Here is a 21,520-nt window from a genome sequence, read left to right on the forward strand (position 1 = left end):
CTGTTGATGCGCAGTCGTGATTTCCCCAAGCAATACCTCTGTAAATCAAGCCATGTTTCTTAGTTGATTATTTCATTGGTTAGTATTTATAAATAGGTAATACAGCATCATGTAGGAGGTAGGGAAAGTCTAGAATATGGTATTAGACAATCTTTTCTTTCTGTCGGGACTCTGGGTAGGATTTTGTGTTGGTTTTCTATTAGTCTATATTAGGGGAGGTGGTGATTTTTGATTTAGGGGGACATTTGCATATCGTGTGCATATATGTAGAACTTCAGTGGCTTAAAAGTATTAGGTTTCAAGCAGAGCATACTGAATTTTGCTTTATGCAAATTCATTTGGCTACGTAGTATTTTCTTCAAAGTCTGTTGACTAACATGCAAAATGAACTTCTGAATAATCTAATTACAGCTGTAACCATATTAATATAAAAAAGACAAGTTAAAGAGATGTAATATTAACACGGGTAGGACTGTGATTATGTATTAAAATTAGTAGTAACTTTAAGAAGTCTTTAGGTGGCTTTGAGAAAATAACACCTTTTATCATGAACAGTTCTCTTTGAAAGTTCAGGGTTGTAACTTTTGGATAGAAGAGCTGTAATTTTGAACCTTCTGACAACTGTTCTGGAAATTATTTTAATGATGTAGCTGAAAACTAGTGCAAAATGCTGTAATTGCCACCTGCAATATTCTAGTCAACAGTGGGGGCCTGTATATGTACTTCTGTCAGCCCATACCCTGGGGGGATACACTAAATGCGGAAAATTTTAGAGTGCTAAACATTTCAAACCAGCGTTCAGCACAAATGTAGGTGGAACAGATTTTCAATGAAAGGAGGCTATTTAGAGGCAGTTTATTAGGTTGGGGGGCAGGAGGCACACAATGAAGGGTTTGTTACTTTAGTCCTAGCAGGGCAATAGCACATAAATTAACCAGTTTCTAATGCAAATGTTTGTTCTCTGCCAAGATCCTAAATTCAATTTTAGTTCTGGAGAATATGCAGGATGACCTCAGCATAGCATCGCTTCCCTTCAGTCTTTGCACCTTTTTAAACTTGCATGTGCTTTAGAAACCAATCCAAAACAGCTTGAGGAGTCCTCACTGAGGCAAAGACCGCATTTGACAAGGAGTCTGCGGGCTGCCCTCAGGAGGAACCACTTCTCGCTTCTGTCTTGTGCCTGAGCAGATAAGCAGGGATTTCAAACCACTTAGCCCTGGTCTAACACTTTTGTCAATGGTAGGATGACCTGTCCCTCTATTTCATGGGGGAAGACAGAAGTCTGCGCTTTTAAGAACGAGTCCCTGTGTAGGTGATACCTGTGAATCCTGCTTTTGACCACGGGAAGCGAAGACCTCAAGAATTCTGTTATGAGAATGCTCATGCAATTCTGTCCCCTACGCTGGATGACATTAGCAGCATCAAACTCGCTGAGCACCCTCTCTGATTTCTGCCATGGCGCTGCTTCTGGGTGTTAGATGATATTCTTGGAGTAAAGCAGCCCAGATCTGGCCCGTAAGCACTTAGACTGGAACCAAAAAGATTTTGCCCCAAGGCTTTGAAGTTTCTTTTTTATTTTTTCCCTTTATCCTCATAAAATTGAGATTAGCGTCTCTTGTGTCTGTTGCAGCTGAGCAGCATTTGCAACCAGGTATATGCTCCACAAAATGCATTTTTGCATAGCCCACTTAATGACTCCTCCTTTTAAAAGGTTTCTTACATTGACATTGTGGTTATAACCAAGTTTCAGTTTCCGCCCAGTCTCTGCTTCCTGCTCTCTGAGCAGAGCCAGGGTGCTGCAGATGGGAGGCATCTTCTGTTACCCTCCTACATGCCACTTGTGGCAGCAAGGAGCCTGCAGCCAAGAAACAGCCTCTGTGCTAGACGCAGCTGTGGGTAAATAAAGCATCCCGTCTCGCCCCTTAAAGGATCAAAGCGCTGGGGGGATGCACGGGGCTGTCAGAAGAGCGATCTTGCTGTGGGTTGAGAGACCGTGGAGGAGACAGCTTGTAGAGGATGCTCAGATCTGCCAAGTGCTTTGTCCCATGGAGGTGCTGCCTTTGTGGCACTGCTTGTGCGGCCGGGCAGGCAGAGCATCGCCTCTGTGTGCCCAGCACTGCGACTGGCAGCAGGAGAGCAGAGCTGGTGGCTGCAGCAGCTCCTGGCAGCTCTTCGAGCATCGCGGGTGCCTTTACCGGGGCTCTCGCTGTGGTAACCCTTCCCAAGCTTTTGCCGTGTGCTGGTTGCCAGCTTCTTTTTCCTTCTCTCTCTCCCCTTCGTCCTCCCTCCTCTCTCCTGCAAGAAGGCGGCTGTCTGGCCACCTCGAAAGAGAAATGGGTGTGATAATTACCTACAGCTGCACCCAAACATGGTGTCTACTGACTTGCTGTCTCTGTCCTACCTAATCCCTTCAGTGTAATAGATCGTTAGGCACATGTTCATGGCCTGCATCCCCAACCAGAAAGCAAGAACGTGAATTTTGAGCTAAAATTAACCTGCCCAAGAGCATGTTTGATTTTCCTTTCTGTTTGCACTGTGCCATTGTATCACAGGAGTTCATAATATTTAAAACATCTCCCTCCTCTTAATACCACCCTTTACCCCACAACTCATCAGCTGCCTGAAAGTGACCACATGGCAACACACACAAAGAAACTTTTCTTTCATCTCCTTGCAGTCGATGTGAAAAAGACAACGACCAGCCGTGTTCCAATGACAGGAAAAGCTTGCATGTTGCTGGCTGCTCCTGAATTTCAGCCACGGTCTGATGCTTTTTGAAAGCTCTGCCCCTCCATGCTGTGTCTCCCCACTAGCCATCAAGTACAGCCTCTTATTACAAGGAGAGCCAGAACTTAAAAGCTGGGTTTAGCAACTGATCTGCCCTATGCTATACCATCCCTAAGAAAACACACTGCAGTGCGCGTGAAAACCGATGCACACCCAGGGTCTCATTAGTTCCATATGATAAATGCTTCATGCTACAGCAAGTTGTTGAAAGCTTTTTATATTTAGCCCTGGAATTTCACTGGCTGCATCCCTTCACCAGATGCTGTGTGTTAATCTCCTGTTTACACCTCTAGGCTGACGCTGGGTAAACCCCTGGGTGAAGGTTGCTTTGGGCAAGTCGTCATGGCCGAGGCGGTGGGGATTGACAAAGACAGGCCAAAAGAAGCAGTAACTGTGGCAGTGAAGATGTTGAAAGGTAAGAAAACTGGGTGCTTAGGGATCAGAATGGGTGATATGGGAGTTCTCATCCATGAGGTTTCTTTTGTGGCATCTGAACTCTGTCATCGTAGGGGGGGGTCAAAGAGCACATAGCTGACCTCAGCCTTCAGCAGTTTGGGGTGTAAATCTGCGCCCTTGACAGCCTGTTTATCTTGAGCAGTGAGTATTTAGGAGCCAGGAGATGTATTAGCATCGTGTGGGTCTCTCTGCTTTTAGTTGAGCTCGTGTCAGAGGCTGTCCATGTGTAGATCCTAGGTCAATCAGTCCGGGTAGTTGGTGCTTATTTATTTTGAATTTAATTGTAAAGTTTGTTTGCAGGAAAGGCGTACTTACTGGAGGTTTGATAGCTAAGGATAGTATCTCTATGTCTGATATTACTGTGTTGCCTCTTAACATAAAACACTGGAGAACTGGTCAGTCCATTCGATAGGTTGAGACTTTTTTTTGTTAGGACATAACTTATGACTTTGTATAATGTACAGTGTATACTGGAAAACGAATCCCATATTCTGCATTTTGAAGCACATGTGTTTTACACCAACTGGTGAGCCTTAGTGAAGTTCGGGCTGGCACGCTAGAAAATATGAACTGAACCTGTGTCTTGTACAGATGATGCTACAGAGAAAGATCTGTCTGACCTGGTGTCAGAGATGGAGATGATGAAGATGATTGGGAAGCATAAAAATATCATCAATCTCCTTGGAGCCTGTACCCAGGATGGTGAGTAGAGAAAAGAAAGTAAACCAGGACTTGCCAACGGGTCTGCAAAAGTCTCATTAATCATAGTTTTTTCAAGAGTTTTTAAGGAAGCAGTCATGGCGTGATGGGATTTTTAGATATTCCCTAGCTTAGCAGCAATATTTTAACTTCTGTCTCTTGTTATACTTGCAGCTTTACCATAAGAAAGTGTACTATATCATATAAAAACTCTCTAATCCCTTGTTGTAGGAGGAAGAACAACCAGTGCCTGTTGTTCCAAATTGTCAGTCTGCTTCAGTGGAATTTGTATCCCATGAATCTGAAATGAGCACTTTTACTCTCTGAAGACCACAGTGGTGGTGTTAAAAGCTAATGATGTCAAATAAAGTGATGCGGAGTGGCATAAAACTCCGGAAATCAAAAAAATCTTAAGAAGCACTCTGTCCTTGGTTGATATCTCATGGCATTTTTTGATTGAAAATGCTTGCTTTTCAGGATGGGGGCGGGGGGTGTCTGGAAGGAATAGGTGCTGGGTCAGGGTTTAGGTGCTTTCAGCCACTAATTGTAGCTCTGCCACTGTCCTGCTGCGGAGCTTCGGGCCAGTCACTTCACCAGGTCCGGACTTCCTTTTCTTTCAAGTTGTGCTCACTGATTTCACAGTTAAACATTTACTGATTCGTTTCGTTTATTATAGAACTTTAAAAGCTTCGTTACATAAAAACATGTTACTCTTCGACCTTACTCCAGTTTTCACATGGTTCTGTTTACCCAAAGGTCCGTTGTACGTGATAGTAGAATACGCTTCCAAAGGAAACCTGCGCGAGTACCTGCGAGCACGCCGCCCCCCGGGGATGGAGTATTCATTTGATATTAACAGGGTACCAGAAGAGCAGATGACATTCAAGGACTTAGTGTCCTGCACGTACCAGTTGGCAAGAGGCATGGAGTACCTGGCTTCACAAAAAGTAGGTAGAACTTGGAAAATACCACGCAAAGCGTGTCGTGCATATTTGTTCCGGTGCCTTTTTAGTTTAGTTTTGTTCTCATATTGTTTACATTCAAGAATTTGCTGGGAGAAGGACCTTTCTCAAACAAGTTGCATAATCCATACTCTTGGACATCAGTGGGAAAATTCATACTCTTGAAGTTTTCAATCTCAGTTCCACAATATTGCTAAAATGAGGCCCAGAGTGGATCATTTAAAGTAAATATTGCTACATATCTGCAGTTTGAATTCATAAGCACAGGTGGTGACTTGATTACACAAGTCACATTACTCTACCCATGAGACAGCAGGCACCATTTGCCTTCTGTTTCCAGTCAAATCAACCAAAGCAGTTCACAGAGTGATGTGAAATAAATTAATTCAGTTACTGAAAGGATTTACGGAATGATACCAGGCAGAGTTGGGAGGACCACAAGATGCCAGGGCAAAAATTGTGAGCAGAAGAGGCAGAAATAAATGGAGTGAATTAGTCCCTTAAGTTATGCACTTTACTTAAAACTGGTGTTTGTTAGGAGAGCAAACTTGTTGAAAGAATTTATTTATCCTATCATCTCCCTGGACACCAATTTCTTCAAAAATATTTTTTTTAACCTGTAATTTGATTAAATTATACTTACGAAACCTTAAATAGCCCTGCATAACTAACTTTGTAAACATACTGGGGCTTGGTGGACAAGCAATCATGAATATCCTGCGTGGTGTTTGGACCCAATGACTAAACCAAAGCACTAGATATTGATGATATGTACTTCCTGCAAGGTGTGGAGTGGTTACTGGGATTTATACCAGTTTCCAGTTGTGTCTACACCCAAGTATGGAGCTGTTTTGAACTGAAGACCAGAGCTGAGTGTAAACCTCCATTGTTGCTGCTTGGAGTCATGACTTTTTTAATTGCTTTTCTGCACTTGTAGATGTGGGGGAGGAGGGGGAATCTAGATCTAATTTTTTTTTTATTCATTTGTTTTGAAACAGTAATTCATAGTATAGTAGTAGGGTGGACAGAGTGACATGCATGACACCCAGGGAAAAACCTTCTAATGGAGTAAGCATGAGTATTGTATTAGGTAAAGCACCTTAGGATATCTCTTTCTAAGATTAATGAAACATTTGCCTGGCAATGAGCCATGTCCCAAGAAAATAGAACTGTTGTAAAAGGAAAAAAAGAAATCTTTTGATTGGCAAATCTTGAGAACAAGCGTCCGCCTGAGAAGCTCTGAAGTGCTGTTGTAGGACACTGCCAAGAAGGTGTGCGCTCGCACAGATGCACACGTCAGAACCATTTCATGCTTGCTGCAGCTCCTTTGCAGAAACACTTGATCAGCACTGTGCAGGGCTTGACAGTATGTGAGGCATTGCACAAGGCACAGGAAAAACAAAGGCAGCACATAGTAAAACTGTGCATTCCGGTTCTTCAGATATCCCACCATTTCTGTTTGTATTTCACTAGTTCTCTTCCCCTTAGGGATCCATTTACTAGGCTGGAATAATAAGAGAGCTGGTCTTCTCACGGTATTTTCATCATTCAGGAACTGTGAGGAGGCCAGTGTTCTTGTTATTTCAATCCAATAAATGGCTCACTGAGACTTCAAAAAAGCAACAAATAATAATATATAAAGATAGCATTTGGGTGCCTGCTCTTTGCCTTACAAGCAATTGTACGTAGAAACAATATCCCGTTTCTAAAGTTGGGTCGATGCTTTTTAAAATTCTCTTGACGTGTTCTCTCCAACCTTCCAGTACTGTGCAAGAACCACAGGGGAGCTCCAGGTACAGACACTGGCGCGGACTGTTGCAAAGAGACAGCAAATCATGAGGGCCAGAGGGTCAGCTATGAAACCTGTCAGATATGGAGATCAATAGTGGCACCATTCTGAAGAGTCTCAGTTACAAAAAGCAGGGTATGAAAAAGCAGGAATATACTGACAGAAGATGCCAGGGTTTGAATCACTTGGTGTATATTCACCCGGAGGTGTTACATGCCATTTGAGATGCTCTGTGGTAGCCCCAGCTGGCTGTTCTGGAAAGGCATGAGTCTGCTGTACATCCTTGTGTCATCCCTGGTAGTCTCATCAAGATACCTGAGCTATCCTAGCGTATCTCAGGTGACATTACGAACTTGTACTAGGGTGATTGAATGGAGTTCCCAGTGTCTCAGAGGCAGTTCTCCTCCTAGGGTTTGAGAACGGGGACAGGAACAACAACTATGTTGTTTCTGCTACCGTAGCATTGCTGATGCTGAATTAGAAGACCGATTTGATGCTGAAAGAATGTACCGTTGCCTGGTCCTGTGCGCTTGAAGGCGTTGCTGGAGCAGGTGTTTCCTGGCAGTTCCCCATGGCTAACCCAGTGAGGAGCAGAAGCTCCATAGGCTCGTTTTACCCATGCAGGACAAGAGATCTCAGCAAATTGCTGGGGCAAGTTATAATGGAAGAAAGAAATTGGCTGTTGTAGAGTGTTTTGTAGTGGTTCAGTCCAGCATGTCTATGCACATGCTGAAATAAAGAGTACAGCGTAAAGAGTAATCTAATATTGGGGGGGGGGGGGGGGGGGGGGAGTCAATATTTAACTTGAAAAGAAGTAGAATACCCTGGGGGGACGCTGAATGCAACGTTTCTTACCATGCCCCTGCGGCCACCTTGTATCAACCGTAATAAGGCTGCTTAAACACAGGAATAATATCCAGAGCAGTCACAACATCCTTTCCATGTCAAGAATCAGTTGCAAGTTTTCAGTGTAATGCTGACATGAAGGAAAAATCTCTGAGGAGGTAACATGTAGTTTCAGTATCAAAGCTGTTTTAAAAGCAAACAGCCATGCCCAGGTTGTTTTGGTGGGTTTTTTTTCCTTTTCTTTTCATAATTGAATTGTTATACTCTCATGGTTGAAGTAAATACACACGCCCTAGACACATAGTTTAGAATTATATACTGTGGCTATATCTCATATTAAGATCTTTTCCCTTAAAAGCAGCTGCACTGATCCAGCCTGTCAGGTTTTAGCTCTGGTGAGATGATAGAATTTTAGGGAAGCAACATAATAAAATGTTCATTAACAGTACTTGTAATGAAAGTGCTGCAATACCTGTACCTACCTGGGCACGCGTCATGGAGAGTGAATCACAAAGAGCTTGGCACAGTTTGGGTCGCCGCCCAAGCTTTCAGTCTTAGCAAAAGGTAAGACTTGAATAAACCAGACTTTTCTAAGAGGCTTCTTAGGGCCGTTGTTCAACTTGGAAACACCAGCTGAGGGGATGGATTGCAGTAATTAAGACCATCATATCTCACAGGCTTGTAGTAAATGTGTGGCTTTCCCACCTTGTGATTTAGGTTAAAATCCATAAAGGAGACTTAGTTGTAGCGTACAAGTGATTTCACTTTTACAGCAGTTTATTTCAGTGGGCCTTTTTTCTTTTCTTTCCAGTGTATCCATCGAGACTTGGCTGCAAGAAATGTTTTGGTAACTGAAAATAATGTCATGAAAATAGCAGACTTCGGTTTAGCCAGAGACATCAACAATATAGATTATTATAAAAAGACTACTAATGTAAGTGAATGGTTTTCTTATCTCTGGAAACAAGTGTTTCTTTCAACGATTCGCTTCAAAACTATGGTTGTAAACTTAATGGGCTTCTTGTACAGCAGCCTCACTTTTCATCGCAGACAGAAAACAGGGATCAAGGACATAGCATTTCTGTACCCTCTTACAGTGACAGTTAGTCAGAAAGATAACCAAAGAGGCTGTATATTCTGTGATTTATTAAGAAATGCTAAAATCCAAGAGTTGTTTTCTGTGTGTCTCTGGCTTCACTTCACTTCAAGTAAACGGAAATATTCCTGTCAATTCCAGCTCATTTTCTACCAAGCCTAGGATCTTGAAAAACACTGTCTAAACAGTGCTAGCAATACCCATAATAAACGTCCTGGTTACATGTGGTATGGCACGTGCAGCTTTACGCCTTTTGCTTGTACTTGGCTTGTTATGTACAAGTTGTAGCTGTAGTGTCAAAGTGGGGCTAGAAAAAAATGATTTTTTTACTCCCCGCTCTGTCACCATTTTGCTGTTTAACCTGTACCAAATCAAGAAGATAAAAGGTTTCAGGTGTTGTTATTAATGCCTAGTTTGCACAGTTTACATCTCCTTCTCAGGGGATCTCTCAAGATCCTGATGAACTACACTTGGGTCTTGATGGGAACTTTGCAGAACTCATTCAGTTCTACGGACTTTAATATTTGGCGTTAATGTTGGTTATTTTTAACAGTCAAGTTAAGTGGCTTATCTGTGAAAATAAAGCACTAAGTGATTAATGGCATTTTAATGGTAATAATCTGCCTGCTTCCAAGAGACAGAGCAACCAGGTCTGGGTACATCAGTGCTGAAGGGAATTAAACCTTCTCCATATCAGCTTTTGCGTGATCCCTGGGCTCTGGGCGGAGCGGGTGTTGTGTGCAAAGCGACAGACAGTTGTGACTGTGAGCTTTGGGTCACTGCAAAAGATGGAACAAACCCCCAGAATTCTGGGGTTTAGTCATCAACTTATTTTTGCAGTCAGGCCTGTTTTACAGAGGATTATTGATTGGGTTTTTTTGTCCTTAAAGAGACATCATGGATTGATCTTTTAATTTTGAACAGCTTATCCTATAGTTCTCCTAGCAAGCAGTCTGAGCACTTTTTGGGAGCCCTCAATTATTTTATCTTTGATGTGTATATCCATTTTTCTTAATGGTCTCCCTACTTTAGGCCATTTTGTTATTCTTTTCCTTGAAAATTTTAAAGGTAAATCATGTGCTGGTTTGCATTAGCAGGCTGTTTTCTGAGAATTGATTAATCTTGTAAAATATTGGCATTGAAATCATCCTGTAAGTTGCTACCATCTTCATTTTTCTTTCATTCCCCTCCAAACTTACAGGGACGGCTTCCAGTAAAGTGGATGGCTCCAGAAGCTCTGTTTGACAGAGTTTACACGCATCAAAGTGATGTGTAAGTGGCCTTATTTGAATTGGGTTTGGGGGGGTGGGAAGGGAGGTTATAAAGTTTGGGATATTTTGAAAGTATTTTAGTGTTGTCCTTTACCTTTAAGCATTTTCATTCTGTTTCACATATTAATAGATGGAACAGGACTTGCCCTTAGAAAGTGAGGATTTTATGGTAGACTGCTAACCAGTGCTCTGTTACTAATCTGCCCAGCTTCAAAGCACATGAAAGGTGGAAAATGCTAACCTCCTTCTGTCAGTGCGGAAGTTTCCCCCCTTGAATTTATTTACGGATGTGCAGCTACAAAGAGTCTATCTAATTTGCTTGGCTTTTGACATACTCTGGACTTCCTTCAGTTAGCTTTTTTTTTTTTAAAAAAAAAAAAGAAAGAGGGAGAGAAAAGAAAGAAAGAAAAGAAAGTTCCTGAAAACTTCTTAAAAAATTTGTGCTAAGATTAGGTATAATAAAACATAGGCTGGATATACTGGAAAAGTTTTGTCTGATTTTTAGAAGTGGTGTTGCTGCCCAGCAGTACTTCACATGTAGTGGGAAATCATTGGACTCTGACACTTAGAAATGCTTTAATGTGTGCAGAGAGTTGCTCGCTGATGCAACCGCTCAAGATTTATTCTGCTTCCTATTACAGTTTCCTAGGCCCATCTACAGTGCTCGTGTGCATTGTGCTTGAAGGAGACGTGTATTTCTGATGCAATGCAGATGAAGATCTTACGGTTTTTATTTCTCCTAGAGAAGCTCTTAACTGTAAAGGGCTGGATGCTTCCCAGCACAGGTGTAAAAGGTTATGCATGTCAGTGCAGGGTTACAAGGAAAAAGGGCAGGGTGGAGAAAATAAGAGATAACTCCTCTTTCTTTAACCTCGGTGCACTTCCCGAGGTGCTCTCTCCTTAAGAAAAGCATTTACTGAGGCTTTTCCTGTGACCTTTACGTAATTTACAAAGGAAACTGTATACCCAGGTTAAGGGTGGATCAAACTTTAGTTTTAAAATAGCATCTTTGCACAATATTTAAGCGAATGTGAAGTAAACCACTGGTTCGGGACTGAAAGCTCCCGAGCTCCTCAGCAGCCAGGGAGCACGAGGATTTCAGTGTTGGAACTTGGAGACTCTTGGCCCCACGGTGGCTTTGAAGACGGCTAAAGATAATATTATTGTAAGTTTGTGCAAACAGTTTACTAAAATACACTGCTGCAGAGCTAGGAGAGCTGCAGAGGAGCTCGGGAGCCAGTGCAAGCTGTGTGCTGTTGCTCACCTGGCAAAGCCACCTGCCAAAGAGCCTTAGGTTGCCAGCAAGGTGTGATGAGCAGCCTCTGGGGCGGGGTGGCAAGCAGGCAGGAGAATTGGCTTAAAATTATACTCCTTCATTTCCTAACAAAAATGAATAATATTATTAATAATAAAAAAAAGGTAGAAGAGCAGAATGATGGAAAATAGTTTTGTTTTGAACAATTTGCTTTTTCCAAAATATTCCTCCACGTCGTTGCAATCCAGCTGTGAGTGTTGTGTAAATAATAAAGCTGTGAAGACACAGTTCTGTGCAGTAGCCCTGGGAACTCAGGTGCTCGGAGCACACCAGGCGAAGGGAAAGAGTACGCCTGAGAACATGCTCAGTCCCTATGCTATATGCCGCCTGTGCATCTGATGCATCTCACAGATTGGTGTCCTGCTCAGGGTGGTTGGAGTTGGGCAGATGGTGATTTAAGCATCTCCAAGGAGGGGTTGGCAATCATTGCATCTGCCTTAGACACATCTCTCTTCAGCAGTAAGGTAGATCTACTAATGCTGTTTTCTTTTTGATTTGTAGTTGGTCATTTGGTGTGTTAATGTGGGAGATCTTCACGTTAGGAGGATCACCCTACCCAGGAATCCCAGTGGAGGAACTTTTTAAGCTGCTTAAAGAAGGGCACCGAATGGATAAACCTGCCAACTGCACCAATGAACTGTAAGGACCCTTATTTGCTGTACCAGGATCGAAGGGCACAAATCGTGCTGAATTCACATGGTTAATGATACCCCCGGCAGAATCAAACACTTTCAGAATCGCTCAACCCTAAAATTATGGAGATGTGTGTGTGTGTATAGATATGTTAAAGAAAAGGTATGAAAAGGTCTTCAGGAAACATTTGCAGAGGTTACTTCTTTACACACCCTGCTGTGATCCCGTTGGAAAAAGAAGAGATCATCTACAAGCCAGTCTTCATCAGTGTTTTTACACCCGTATTTGTTTTCTTTTAATCTCATTAATATGACAATTCCTAAATGGCAGACATACCACTAATCACATGTAAGTTACGTCAGGCTGGTTTTGTACACAGCAAAACACATCTGGGAACTTCTGCACTAACACAGCATTATATCCTGGTGATGAGGGGAGAGTGTTTTCCCTTTCTGGTATTTCAGTATAGCCCTCAACTATTTTTAATGTTTTTTTCCCCACTTTAAATTTCTTCACAAAGACCGCAATCCCTAACATGCAAAAATATTTAAGGATATCTAATTTAATACCATTGAAATTCCTGGGACAGAAGGCTATGATCGGGTCCACAGATACAGGAGCAGAAATGCACCTTTGAGCGAAGGGGGCATTGCACAGTTTTGGGGGAGTCGGTGGCGCGTTTGTAGGGCTGTGGGTGCTTGCAGCTTTACTTGTGATGAAGGACATCGACTGTGTATGAAAAGGCTTACGAGAAGGACGCGTGATTTTAATTAAGCCAAGAAAATGTGTGTTTCTTACAGGTATATGATGATGAGAGATTGCTGGCATGCTGTGCCTTCACAGAGACCGACTTTTAAACAGTTGGTAGAAGACTTGGATCGGATTCTCACTCTCACAACTAATGAGGTAGGTAAATTGTTTCCCTCCATAAGCTGTTGATCAGGACAAATGGTTCAGGAGACAGATGGAATTTATTCAATTATGAAATCCTGCTCAAATTCTTTTCATGTTCTGTTTGTCGTTGTCCTCTGAGGTTACACGGAGCTAAACTATGTGTCCTATGGAATCCTCGGTTTCTTCCCATTAGGCCTTGATTTATGTAACTAAACAGAAACACATCTTTAAAGTGCTTTTGTTTATTCCTCATTGCATCTTTTGATGATTTTAGCATAGCGGTATTGAGGGACTACACGCAGCAGGTTGAGAGGCAATGTTTACATTTCAATGTGAATTTCATATGAAGGAGGGATGTAGAGTTCATGGTGATTTTCATTTATCGACTCAGTTTGATTCCCAGCCGTGATATCTAGGTCAGAAGAGGAGAAATTGTCAATGGTAGATTTCAGATTATATATCTGAGAGTGAATTAGGTTCACTGAAATAGCTCTCTGTGGAGGGAATGAGGGCCCACAGGGAACGCATGAACAGCCATCCAATTATCCAAAGGTCCTGCCTCACACTGCTTCAGGTTCAGATATATGAATGCAAAAAGGTTTTATTTCAAGAGCATTCTTTCAGAGGTCTGAGATATTATTAGTTTTACCAAGGAGCACACTGATTAGGCTATTCACACAGGAATCAGTTATCACTAAATCATCCGTACCTTTGAGGAGGATCACAAGTGATGGAAATGTCTTTTGGTGGAAACTTCTTTTGAGAGAAAATGCTTGGTGTTCCAGAAATATTTTACAAATTCCAATCATTTTTGAAAAATGATAAGTATAATGGGAGGAAAAAAAAAAAAGAACAAACACACAGGAAAGTTGCAACAACTTTTTTTGGCCTTTCCAAAAAGAAATTTTCCAGATTTGCTGTTGGCTTCTTTATAAGGAAGGGGGGAAAGGTAGATAAAAAAAAAAAAAAAAAAAAAGATTTGGGTTGCTTTATATGGGTCCTCAGTATTACTTATTAGTTTTTCAGAATTGTCAGAGAAATAAAAAAATGGATGATTAAGCAGCTTTAGGAAGGCCTGTATGCAATAGAGATGACAGGAGAACCTGAGTAAAGAGACGCCGTTTTTTATGATCATCATTTGCCCAGTAGATCCGATTGAAAAAGATTCTGTGGCTTCAGTAGCAACTATAAATCTATATGGATTCTCTTGTTAAGGCCTGCTCAAAAAGTGGCACCTTCAGGAATGGCTCAGGGATGGGGAATATGCACTCCCTGCGGAGTCGGTAATGCCACTCTGTGTACTGTTACCATTTTCCCCTCATCCAGTACTGACTGCATCTTTTCCTGCCTAATTCCTATGATTTCACAAGACTGGTTGGAGGTGGGCTGGCTGCCACTGCGCAGTACTGGGTGGCTTGGACTGGATATGCATTTGCAAATTCAAGAGGAAGGTTCTGGGCTGCAATTCTAAGCCTGGGAAAGGATATTGCTTTCTTTTTGTGTGCATGTTTAACCATCTTTCCTTCCCAATTCTGTACTGCTCATGGACCTGGAATGATCTCAAAGGTAACCTGAAAAGGCCTTTAGGCTTGTGTAAATTACTTCAGGCTAGAATCATAGAAAAAACGGCTGGAAAAAGCTCAGGAACACATCCAGCCCATCCAATCAGCCTACAGCAGGATCCACTATACGTTAGTCATTCCTGACAGATGTTTATGTAATTTGTCCTTACAAGATCTCCACTGCTGTATCTCCGCATCACCCCTTGACAGTCTATTGCTTTGTTTTATTAGCCTCGCTTTTTCGTAAGTTTTTCCTAATCTGTGGCTTTCAGCATAAGATATTGCTTTTGTTTTCTTTACCCTGGACATAGAAAGGAAATTATTTCACTTGTCTTTGCACACATTTTACATTCCTGAAAACTTGTCATGTTCTCACTCAGTGTCTTCTGAGAACTCCCGTGTGTCCCGTTTTCCTCCGTAGCTTTTAAGACCTCTGATTTTGTGTAATCTGCACAGTATTCCTGAAGTGCAGGGCCTTCAGTGTGACAATGCTTCTACTAATCCTCTCCGCAGTGGCACTTTCCCCCCAGCATGACTCTGTTGGTACAGGGACAGCTTAGTTTACCTAACAGCTCAAAGAATTGCTAGGGCAGCCAGTGGTAACTTCTTCTGCATTTGTGCAAGTAATTATTTCTGCTTAAATCTAATGTCTTGTTCTTCTGCATGCTGAATCATCACGTGTTGGGGTTTTTTATGGATGCTTTGTTTCTTGGGTTGGTGTTTTTTTTTTTTTGTTATTGTTGTTGTTTTTCCCCCAGAATGACCCTATTTCCCACGTTTCCCAAAGTAGCGTGGAATGTTTCCCTGAGCCATGAGAGCAGAAGTCACCAAGGCAGTCTCATGGCTTGTTATATCAACACCAGGAACCAACCTGGTACTGGAAACTTTTTATGCCCCTTGACATGGCTCTGGCCTTAGGTATTGGATAAGGAGGCTGGAGAGGGGGTAAGGGTCCCACCTTCACTACTGGATTCATAACTGAATTGCATCAAGTCTTTTGATGCAATGAGCCATGCCTGATATCCCATGCAAAGTCCCTGTTCCTTCAAATATTGGAATACTTCTTCTATCTGTCTGAAAAGTGGCTGATTACTTCTGGTCATGCAGGGCTGGTTTGCTAATAAATAAATACATGTCAAGATTGCCCTCATTAATTTTTTAAAAGCTTAGGCAGAAGATAGGCAGCAGTCATGGATCCAAACTGCCTTCTCTTGCTGCCTGCTGTATTTGTTGGCATTTTAAAAAACTTGGATTCCACACCCCTACCCCCTTTCAAAATTGTGACCATTTTTTAACAATAATATGGTAATGATTGAATGTCTGACTTCAAAAATGATATTAACTGAAGAACTAAATTACCCCAAACCTAAGCACGGCAGCATAAAATACTGACTGAGGTGGAAGACTTGTGTCTTCAGTATGATCATAACTTGTGGTTTAGCAAATGAAGAGATTGCATTTAAATGAATGCAGCTGCCTTTAGAAGTTGAAAGAGAAGGAACATTTCAAGGGAAAAAAATAACTTTATTCTCTTGCCAAAACTGTTGTTTCTAGCAAAAGAGCCTTAACCCCAAACTTGGATTCAGCAGATATTACTTCCTTTTTTAATGACTGCTTTGGTCACAGCTACTCTGGGACACACACACACACACCCCAATATGTAGTGTAAAAATCCCAAATATAGTGAATTTAATTTTGTTTTCCTATCAGTGCTTTTTTGCACATATGCCACTGCATGTTTAAACACAAATTTAATATCACAGTATATAAAACAGATATTCAAAGTGACCAAAGGAATATAAAGTTGGAAGTATCTTTCCCTCTCCAAATCATTACCATGTGCTAAAGAAAAATGGTTCTATTTAGGATGAAATTTCATTTTTATCATTGTGAGTGAAAAAGTCCTCTTTTGATGTGGTTGGCATGTTTATTTCCACTGACGCGGCTAATGCTGGTGATGTTGGACTTCAGAAAAGTACCCTGTTATTGGTTGGGTTTTCTTTCTCTATTGAAGCTCTTTGTTTTATGATATATTTAAGCAACAGGCACTTTTGAATGCAATTGCACTACAGAAATGTCATTTTTAAGCTGTTCTTTTACCCACTGAGTGATCAAGGCAAATCAAAGCAGTGGTGACATGTTCTTGTCAGTTTTATTTGCTGTCTGAAACTGCAGTTTCTTTCTTTTGTCATAGGAGTATCTGGACCTCAGTGGACCTCTGGAACAGTATTCACCTAGCTACCCTGACACGAGGAGTTCGTGTTCTTCAGGTGATGACTCTGTTTTTTCTCCCGATCCAATGCCTTACGAACCTTGTCTTCCCAAGTACCAACACATGAATGGAAGTGTTAAAACATGAAAAGAAATCATACAGAGGAATAAAGAAACAAGAACATCAAGCTACCTACCGTATACAAAACAAAATCTTTTCTCCAGGACCTTAATGTTTCTGCTTGTACATATGAAATATGGAAAAAAAGAAGAAAAAGGAAAAAAAAAAACAAACCCAAACCAAAACTTGGAGGAAAGCAGTCAGAACCTACATAGAGAATCTCATGATTTGCAGCTTTTGAATATTCCCAACAAAGAAGAATGTTTATGAGCTGTGTCTAGATACCCATTGCTATCGATTTCCTGACTCTTGTAAGCTGCAACAGACTTGGTTTGTACAATGGACCAGTTGGACTTGAGGCAAACTCTGGGTCTGCCTTTCTTGTTTATTTTGTAATATTTGGAGAAAATATATGTTGGCACACACTTACAGAGCACAAATGCAGTATATAGGTGCTGGATGTATGTAAATATATTCAAAATATGTATAAATATATATTATATATATTTACAATGAATTATTTTTTGTATTGATTTAAAAATGGATGTCCCAATCCACCTAGCAAATTAGTCTCTTTTTTAACAGCTATTTGCTAAATGCTGTTCTTACACAGAATTTCTTAATTTTCACCATCCAAAGGTGGAAAATACTTTGCTTTCAGGGAAAATGGTATATCATTAATTTATTAACTAATTGGTAATGTACAAAACAGTTAATCGTTTATAGGGTTGTTGTGTTTTTGTAATTTAAATGGCATTTCTATGCAGGCAGCACAGAGGACTAGTAGATATATTGCTCAGACTTTACTAGTTTTCAGATCTTTAAAAAAAGAAATATTTACAGTATATAACTAATTTTGGGAAATTAAACTTTTGATTTATTTGTGTTTAAAACCTGCAGTGTCAGATGATTATTCTTAGCAAAACCAAATCCTTTAACGTGAAAGTCTTTTATTCTCAATACCTGTCACTTTAACAGTTCAACTCTTTAGCAAGATTTCCCATGGCCAAACTCCAGAAACATTCCACACACAAAAGAAACAAAAAAACAAAAAGAAATTTTTAAAGATTCCTAAAGTAAGGAAAGACATGAATTTGTCTATAACCATAGCAGAACATACTGCTCTAAAAGGAGCTGAGCTTCTACCCCAAGTTGCACATGCATCAAATTAACTACAATTCTCTTCCCTGAGTTGGATAATGGGTTCCAGATATTTTGGCCTGGATCTTTTGCCTTTTAGACTGACCCTCTATTGTAACTTAAGTTAAAAAGAGAGAAGTTGTTTATAATGACAATTTGCCATAGGAATATCAGCATCTTTTTAAGGGATTAATTCATGTTGACTCCAGTATTTCCTTCTGATCCATTCCATAACAGTAGGTATAGCACTGGCCTCTGCTAAAATATCACTGTTGTTTGTATCTTTTATACGGAAGTCTTGTGTTTTTACATTTAGAACACTCACACTGATATGGCCATGCAATATGAATGCAAATTACACTGTTTTATGTGGTGGTGTGGTTATTGTTTTTGGTTTTGTTTTTTTTTTATTTGTTTTGGGGTTTTTTTTGGGGGGGGTGTTTTTGTTTTTTACAAATTGGGTTAAAAGACTTAAAATCTGTTAACTTTTGTACTGACAATAAAATGTTTCTACAGATATTAATGTTAAAATTGCAAAATAAATGTCATGCAGCTTATTTTTCCTAATCCTTTGTGTCATACAAAATGGTTTCCTGAACATCAAGTGATGGAACACATCCAGAAATGCTTCCTTTTGACTTTATCGTAGATCCTATAGTACAGAGCAATTCTTTCAGAAATAATATTTTAGCCTCTGTCTTATAAAATGTCTGCTCATGAATAACATGAGTTGTTTGAGTAAACAAACATACAATCTTTGGTGTTTGTGTGGTGGGACACTATTTTCTGGCAAATGGTTTGAAGTGTTCATAATATAGATATAAAAAATATTCTCTTTTTATTTAGTCAGGCTGTATCCTTTGATTAGTGACATTTCTCATTCATACTGGAGAGGCTGGAGGAATGTTTGTATATGAGATTTAAAAAAAACATAGGGAAAAACTAGATGGTAAGAGAGTCATCGTGGAAAGACTATAACTTTTTTTTTTAAAAAAAACAAACTTGAAAACAGAAGGAAGACTCTCCAAAACAACTAGTGCTTGAGACAGAAATGGGAACTTTGTGGTCACATTACTTTTGCAGGTTAGCTGGAAAAAAGTTGTTGAACCTGGTCTTCACCACATGCTGTAAGGGTGCTCCAGACACCAGACTATTCTTTGGTTTCTTTTCGTCTCTCTACTTTGACCAGATATCCCATACCAATCCCAAGAAACTTTCTAAAAACATACCTGTCAAAAACTTGTGTTTTCCAACTAGGAATTATCTGCTTGAAAAATTCCCACTGGCTCTACTGAAAAATAACAAGTTCCTTTCCCCTCAACATCTATTGCTATTAGCAGTAATGGTAGCTACTGTCTGACAGAAACCACAGTATCCTTAATGACACACATCTGGTTTTTAAAATTCTCTTAAAGTGTATTTGAAGATCTTGAGTCTTGCTCTGCTCATGTGGAAATTAATTTAAATACATCTTTACTGCTTTGATATCTTTTTAAAATAACAGTATGTGAAAACTCAGAAACATGATGGAAAGGTGCTGTTAAATAACGTAAGCTTATTTCATTACCCTGATCTTGTTTTAAACAGTTTGGTTTTCCTTTGTTCGTTTTTTGGTTTAGCTCTCCAAGATTTAGATTCGCACCTTGGAGTTAGACCATGATTTCACAAATGTTGGCTGAAATACCTTATGCTGTTTTCCTAATTTTATACTGTGATCCCTGGATTAAGCTTTTATTCTTTCCTGCTATCTGAAGACTTTCTTCACCATTGACTGCTGACTAATTTCCTTCTATGAAAACTGGCTCTAGAACAGGGCACAGAGGCACTCGGTTGCTGGGGGAGAGGCAGAACATCCTCTGTGTGTAGAGCTGCAAGAGGAATCTAGGAAGCAGAAAATAGAATCTGGCGTTGAAATTTGTCTGAAGGGGAAGTATTCTTTATTGCCATGCCTACCTTTGGCTCTTTCATGAGAAGAAGGGGTTAGGAATTTGGATTGCTATCTCATCTGGAAATAAAGTTACCCTTAATAACAAAGCAATAATGAAAAGTAACGTTATGTGGGGAAATGAATTTATATTGGTGTGGATAATGAGGATTATGTTACATATAGTCAGATTCCTGCAGCACCTAGTTGTTCCTTGTCCCCCATTTATGTATTGACTTGAATCAACTCTGCATAACAGATGAGGAAATATGGATGTCGAAAGCAGGTTTGTTCTGGCTCAAGTCCGTAAGCAAGTTCATATTACCTGTTTTGGGTTTCTCCCCACTTTTTTTACTATAATATGGCAAGTAACATGGGCTATATACAACAGATAAGAATATAGCTTCTGTTAGTTTCATATGATTCAATATCTGGTGTGTTCTGCTTTTACAAAAGTAAGAGTTGAACTGCATGTTCTGGGTTTCAAATTTGTCAAAAGACAGGTAAATTTGCTGTTTTATTTCTGGAAGTAACATGAGCAAAGCTGTGTACAAAATCTACTCATCTTCATGTCAGTTCCTTGAGAAAAGAGCACCACAAAACCCTGAGGTCCGGAGTCCATCTTTTTGGTGAGAGATTCAGTGATCTCAATGTAATTAATTAAACCAAGAGAAGGTTAAGAGTTGTCTTGATCAGGGTATATAAGGTGCTGTTAGAGTAAAATATTTCTTAATAATAAATGTCTCTTCCCTAAAAGCTTCAGATCCAGTGCCTGAAAAGTGATGCAAGACCCATCCAGGCTAGGTGGAAACCTTCTGGATAGTGGAATTAATCAGTGGTAGGAGCAGCGTACCTATGGGTACCATTGACCTTCCCCCAGTTCATAGTCACATAATGGTTTGGGTTGGAAGGGACCTCAAAGCCCACCCAGTCCCACCCCGTGCCCCGGGCAGGGCCCCCTCCCCCCAGCCCAGGCTGCTCCCAGCCCCATCCAGCCTGGCCTTGAGCACTGCCAGGGATGGGGCACCCACAGCTGCTCTGGGCAGCCTGGGCCAGCGCCTCGCCGCCCTCACGGGGAACAATTTCTGCTTCACAGCTCATCTGCATCTCCCTTCTTTCAGTTTAAAGCAAACATGTTCTTGTGGCTCAACAGTGAGCAAAACTCAGCAGTCAAGGGAACTGGTTGTTACCTTTCCTCCTGTCCTCCAAGCCTGTGATGAGAAAGCTCATGTCCTGCAGATCCTGAATGGCAAGTGTTGGGGACTTTCTATAGTCCAGGGAATTTCAAGTACATGCAGAGCAGCTGCTCGAATCAGCATCTGATTGTTGTTAAGGAAACATAAAAAACTGTTAGAAAACAAGTCCTTTAGCAAACTTTCCAGAATGTTTCTGCATTATTTTTTTTAGAAGCTGAATGTACTTGGGGCGGGGGGTAACTGAGACAAAAAAGTTCCTATTCATACAAGGAAAAAATAAGCCATAGAAGGGGAAAAAAAAGCCAGCCACCACCTGTTTTTGAAAAGTCATCTGTCCATTCTGCCATCCGGAACTTCTGAATCTGCATAATTCATAATTTAAAGTAATTATTATAAAAATATGTTATTGATTTTTCCACAGTAAATAAGTTGGTTGTGGTGAAACATAAGTTACCACCAACATTTTGTGCTTGGAAAGACGGTCAATCCCTCTGTGCCCATAAATATGTCTGTGTCCCGAGCTTTTGTCACCGTGAGTCCAAGCAGCTAAAATGCAGTAGACTGTGGAGCAAGTCATCTTTTTTATCCCCTTTTACCTATGCAAAACTCCCGTTAACC

The 21,520-nt window shown here is 40.7% G+C and overlaps 1 protein-coding gene across 12 annotated transcripts in view; it reads left to right on the forward strand.

Moving 5' to 3' along the window:
* Positions 1 to 18,349, forward strand: part of FGFR2 (fibroblast growth factor receptor 2) — an 87,955-nt gene extending 69,606 nt beyond the window's left edge. For all 12 annotated transcript variants that reach the window (XM_055812279.1, XM_055812286.1, XM_027795491.2 and 9 more), the window contains 8 exons: positions 3,081 to 3,202; positions 3,835 to 3,945; positions 4,699 to 4,889; positions 8,351 to 8,473; positions 9,837 to 9,907; positions 11,723 to 11,860; positions 12,655 to 12,760; positions 16,505 to 18,349. In XM_055812279.1, coding sequence (XP_055668254.1) covers positions 3,081 to 3,202; positions 3,835 to 3,945; positions 4,699 to 4,889; positions 8,351 to 8,473; positions 9,837 to 9,907; positions 11,723 to 11,860; positions 12,655 to 12,760; positions 16,505 to 16,669 — 1,027 coding nt within the window. In that variant the 3' untranslated portion in view covers positions 16,670 to 18,349. The remainder of the gene's footprint in view (positions 1 to 3,080; positions 3,203 to 3,834; positions 3,946 to 4,698; positions 4,890 to 8,350; positions 8,474 to 9,836; positions 9,908 to 11,722; positions 11,861 to 12,654; positions 12,761 to 16,504) is intronic.
* Positions 18,350 to 21,520: the final 3,171 nt, after the last annotated feature.

The sequence above is a fragment of the Falco peregrinus genome, chromosome 1, assembly GCF_023634155.1.
Source record: "Falco peregrinus isolate bFalPer1 chromosome 1, bFalPer1.pri, whole genome shotgun sequence".
Classification (NCBI taxonomy): Eukaryota; Metazoa; Chordata; class Aves; order Falconiformes; family Falconidae; genus Falco; species Falco peregrinus.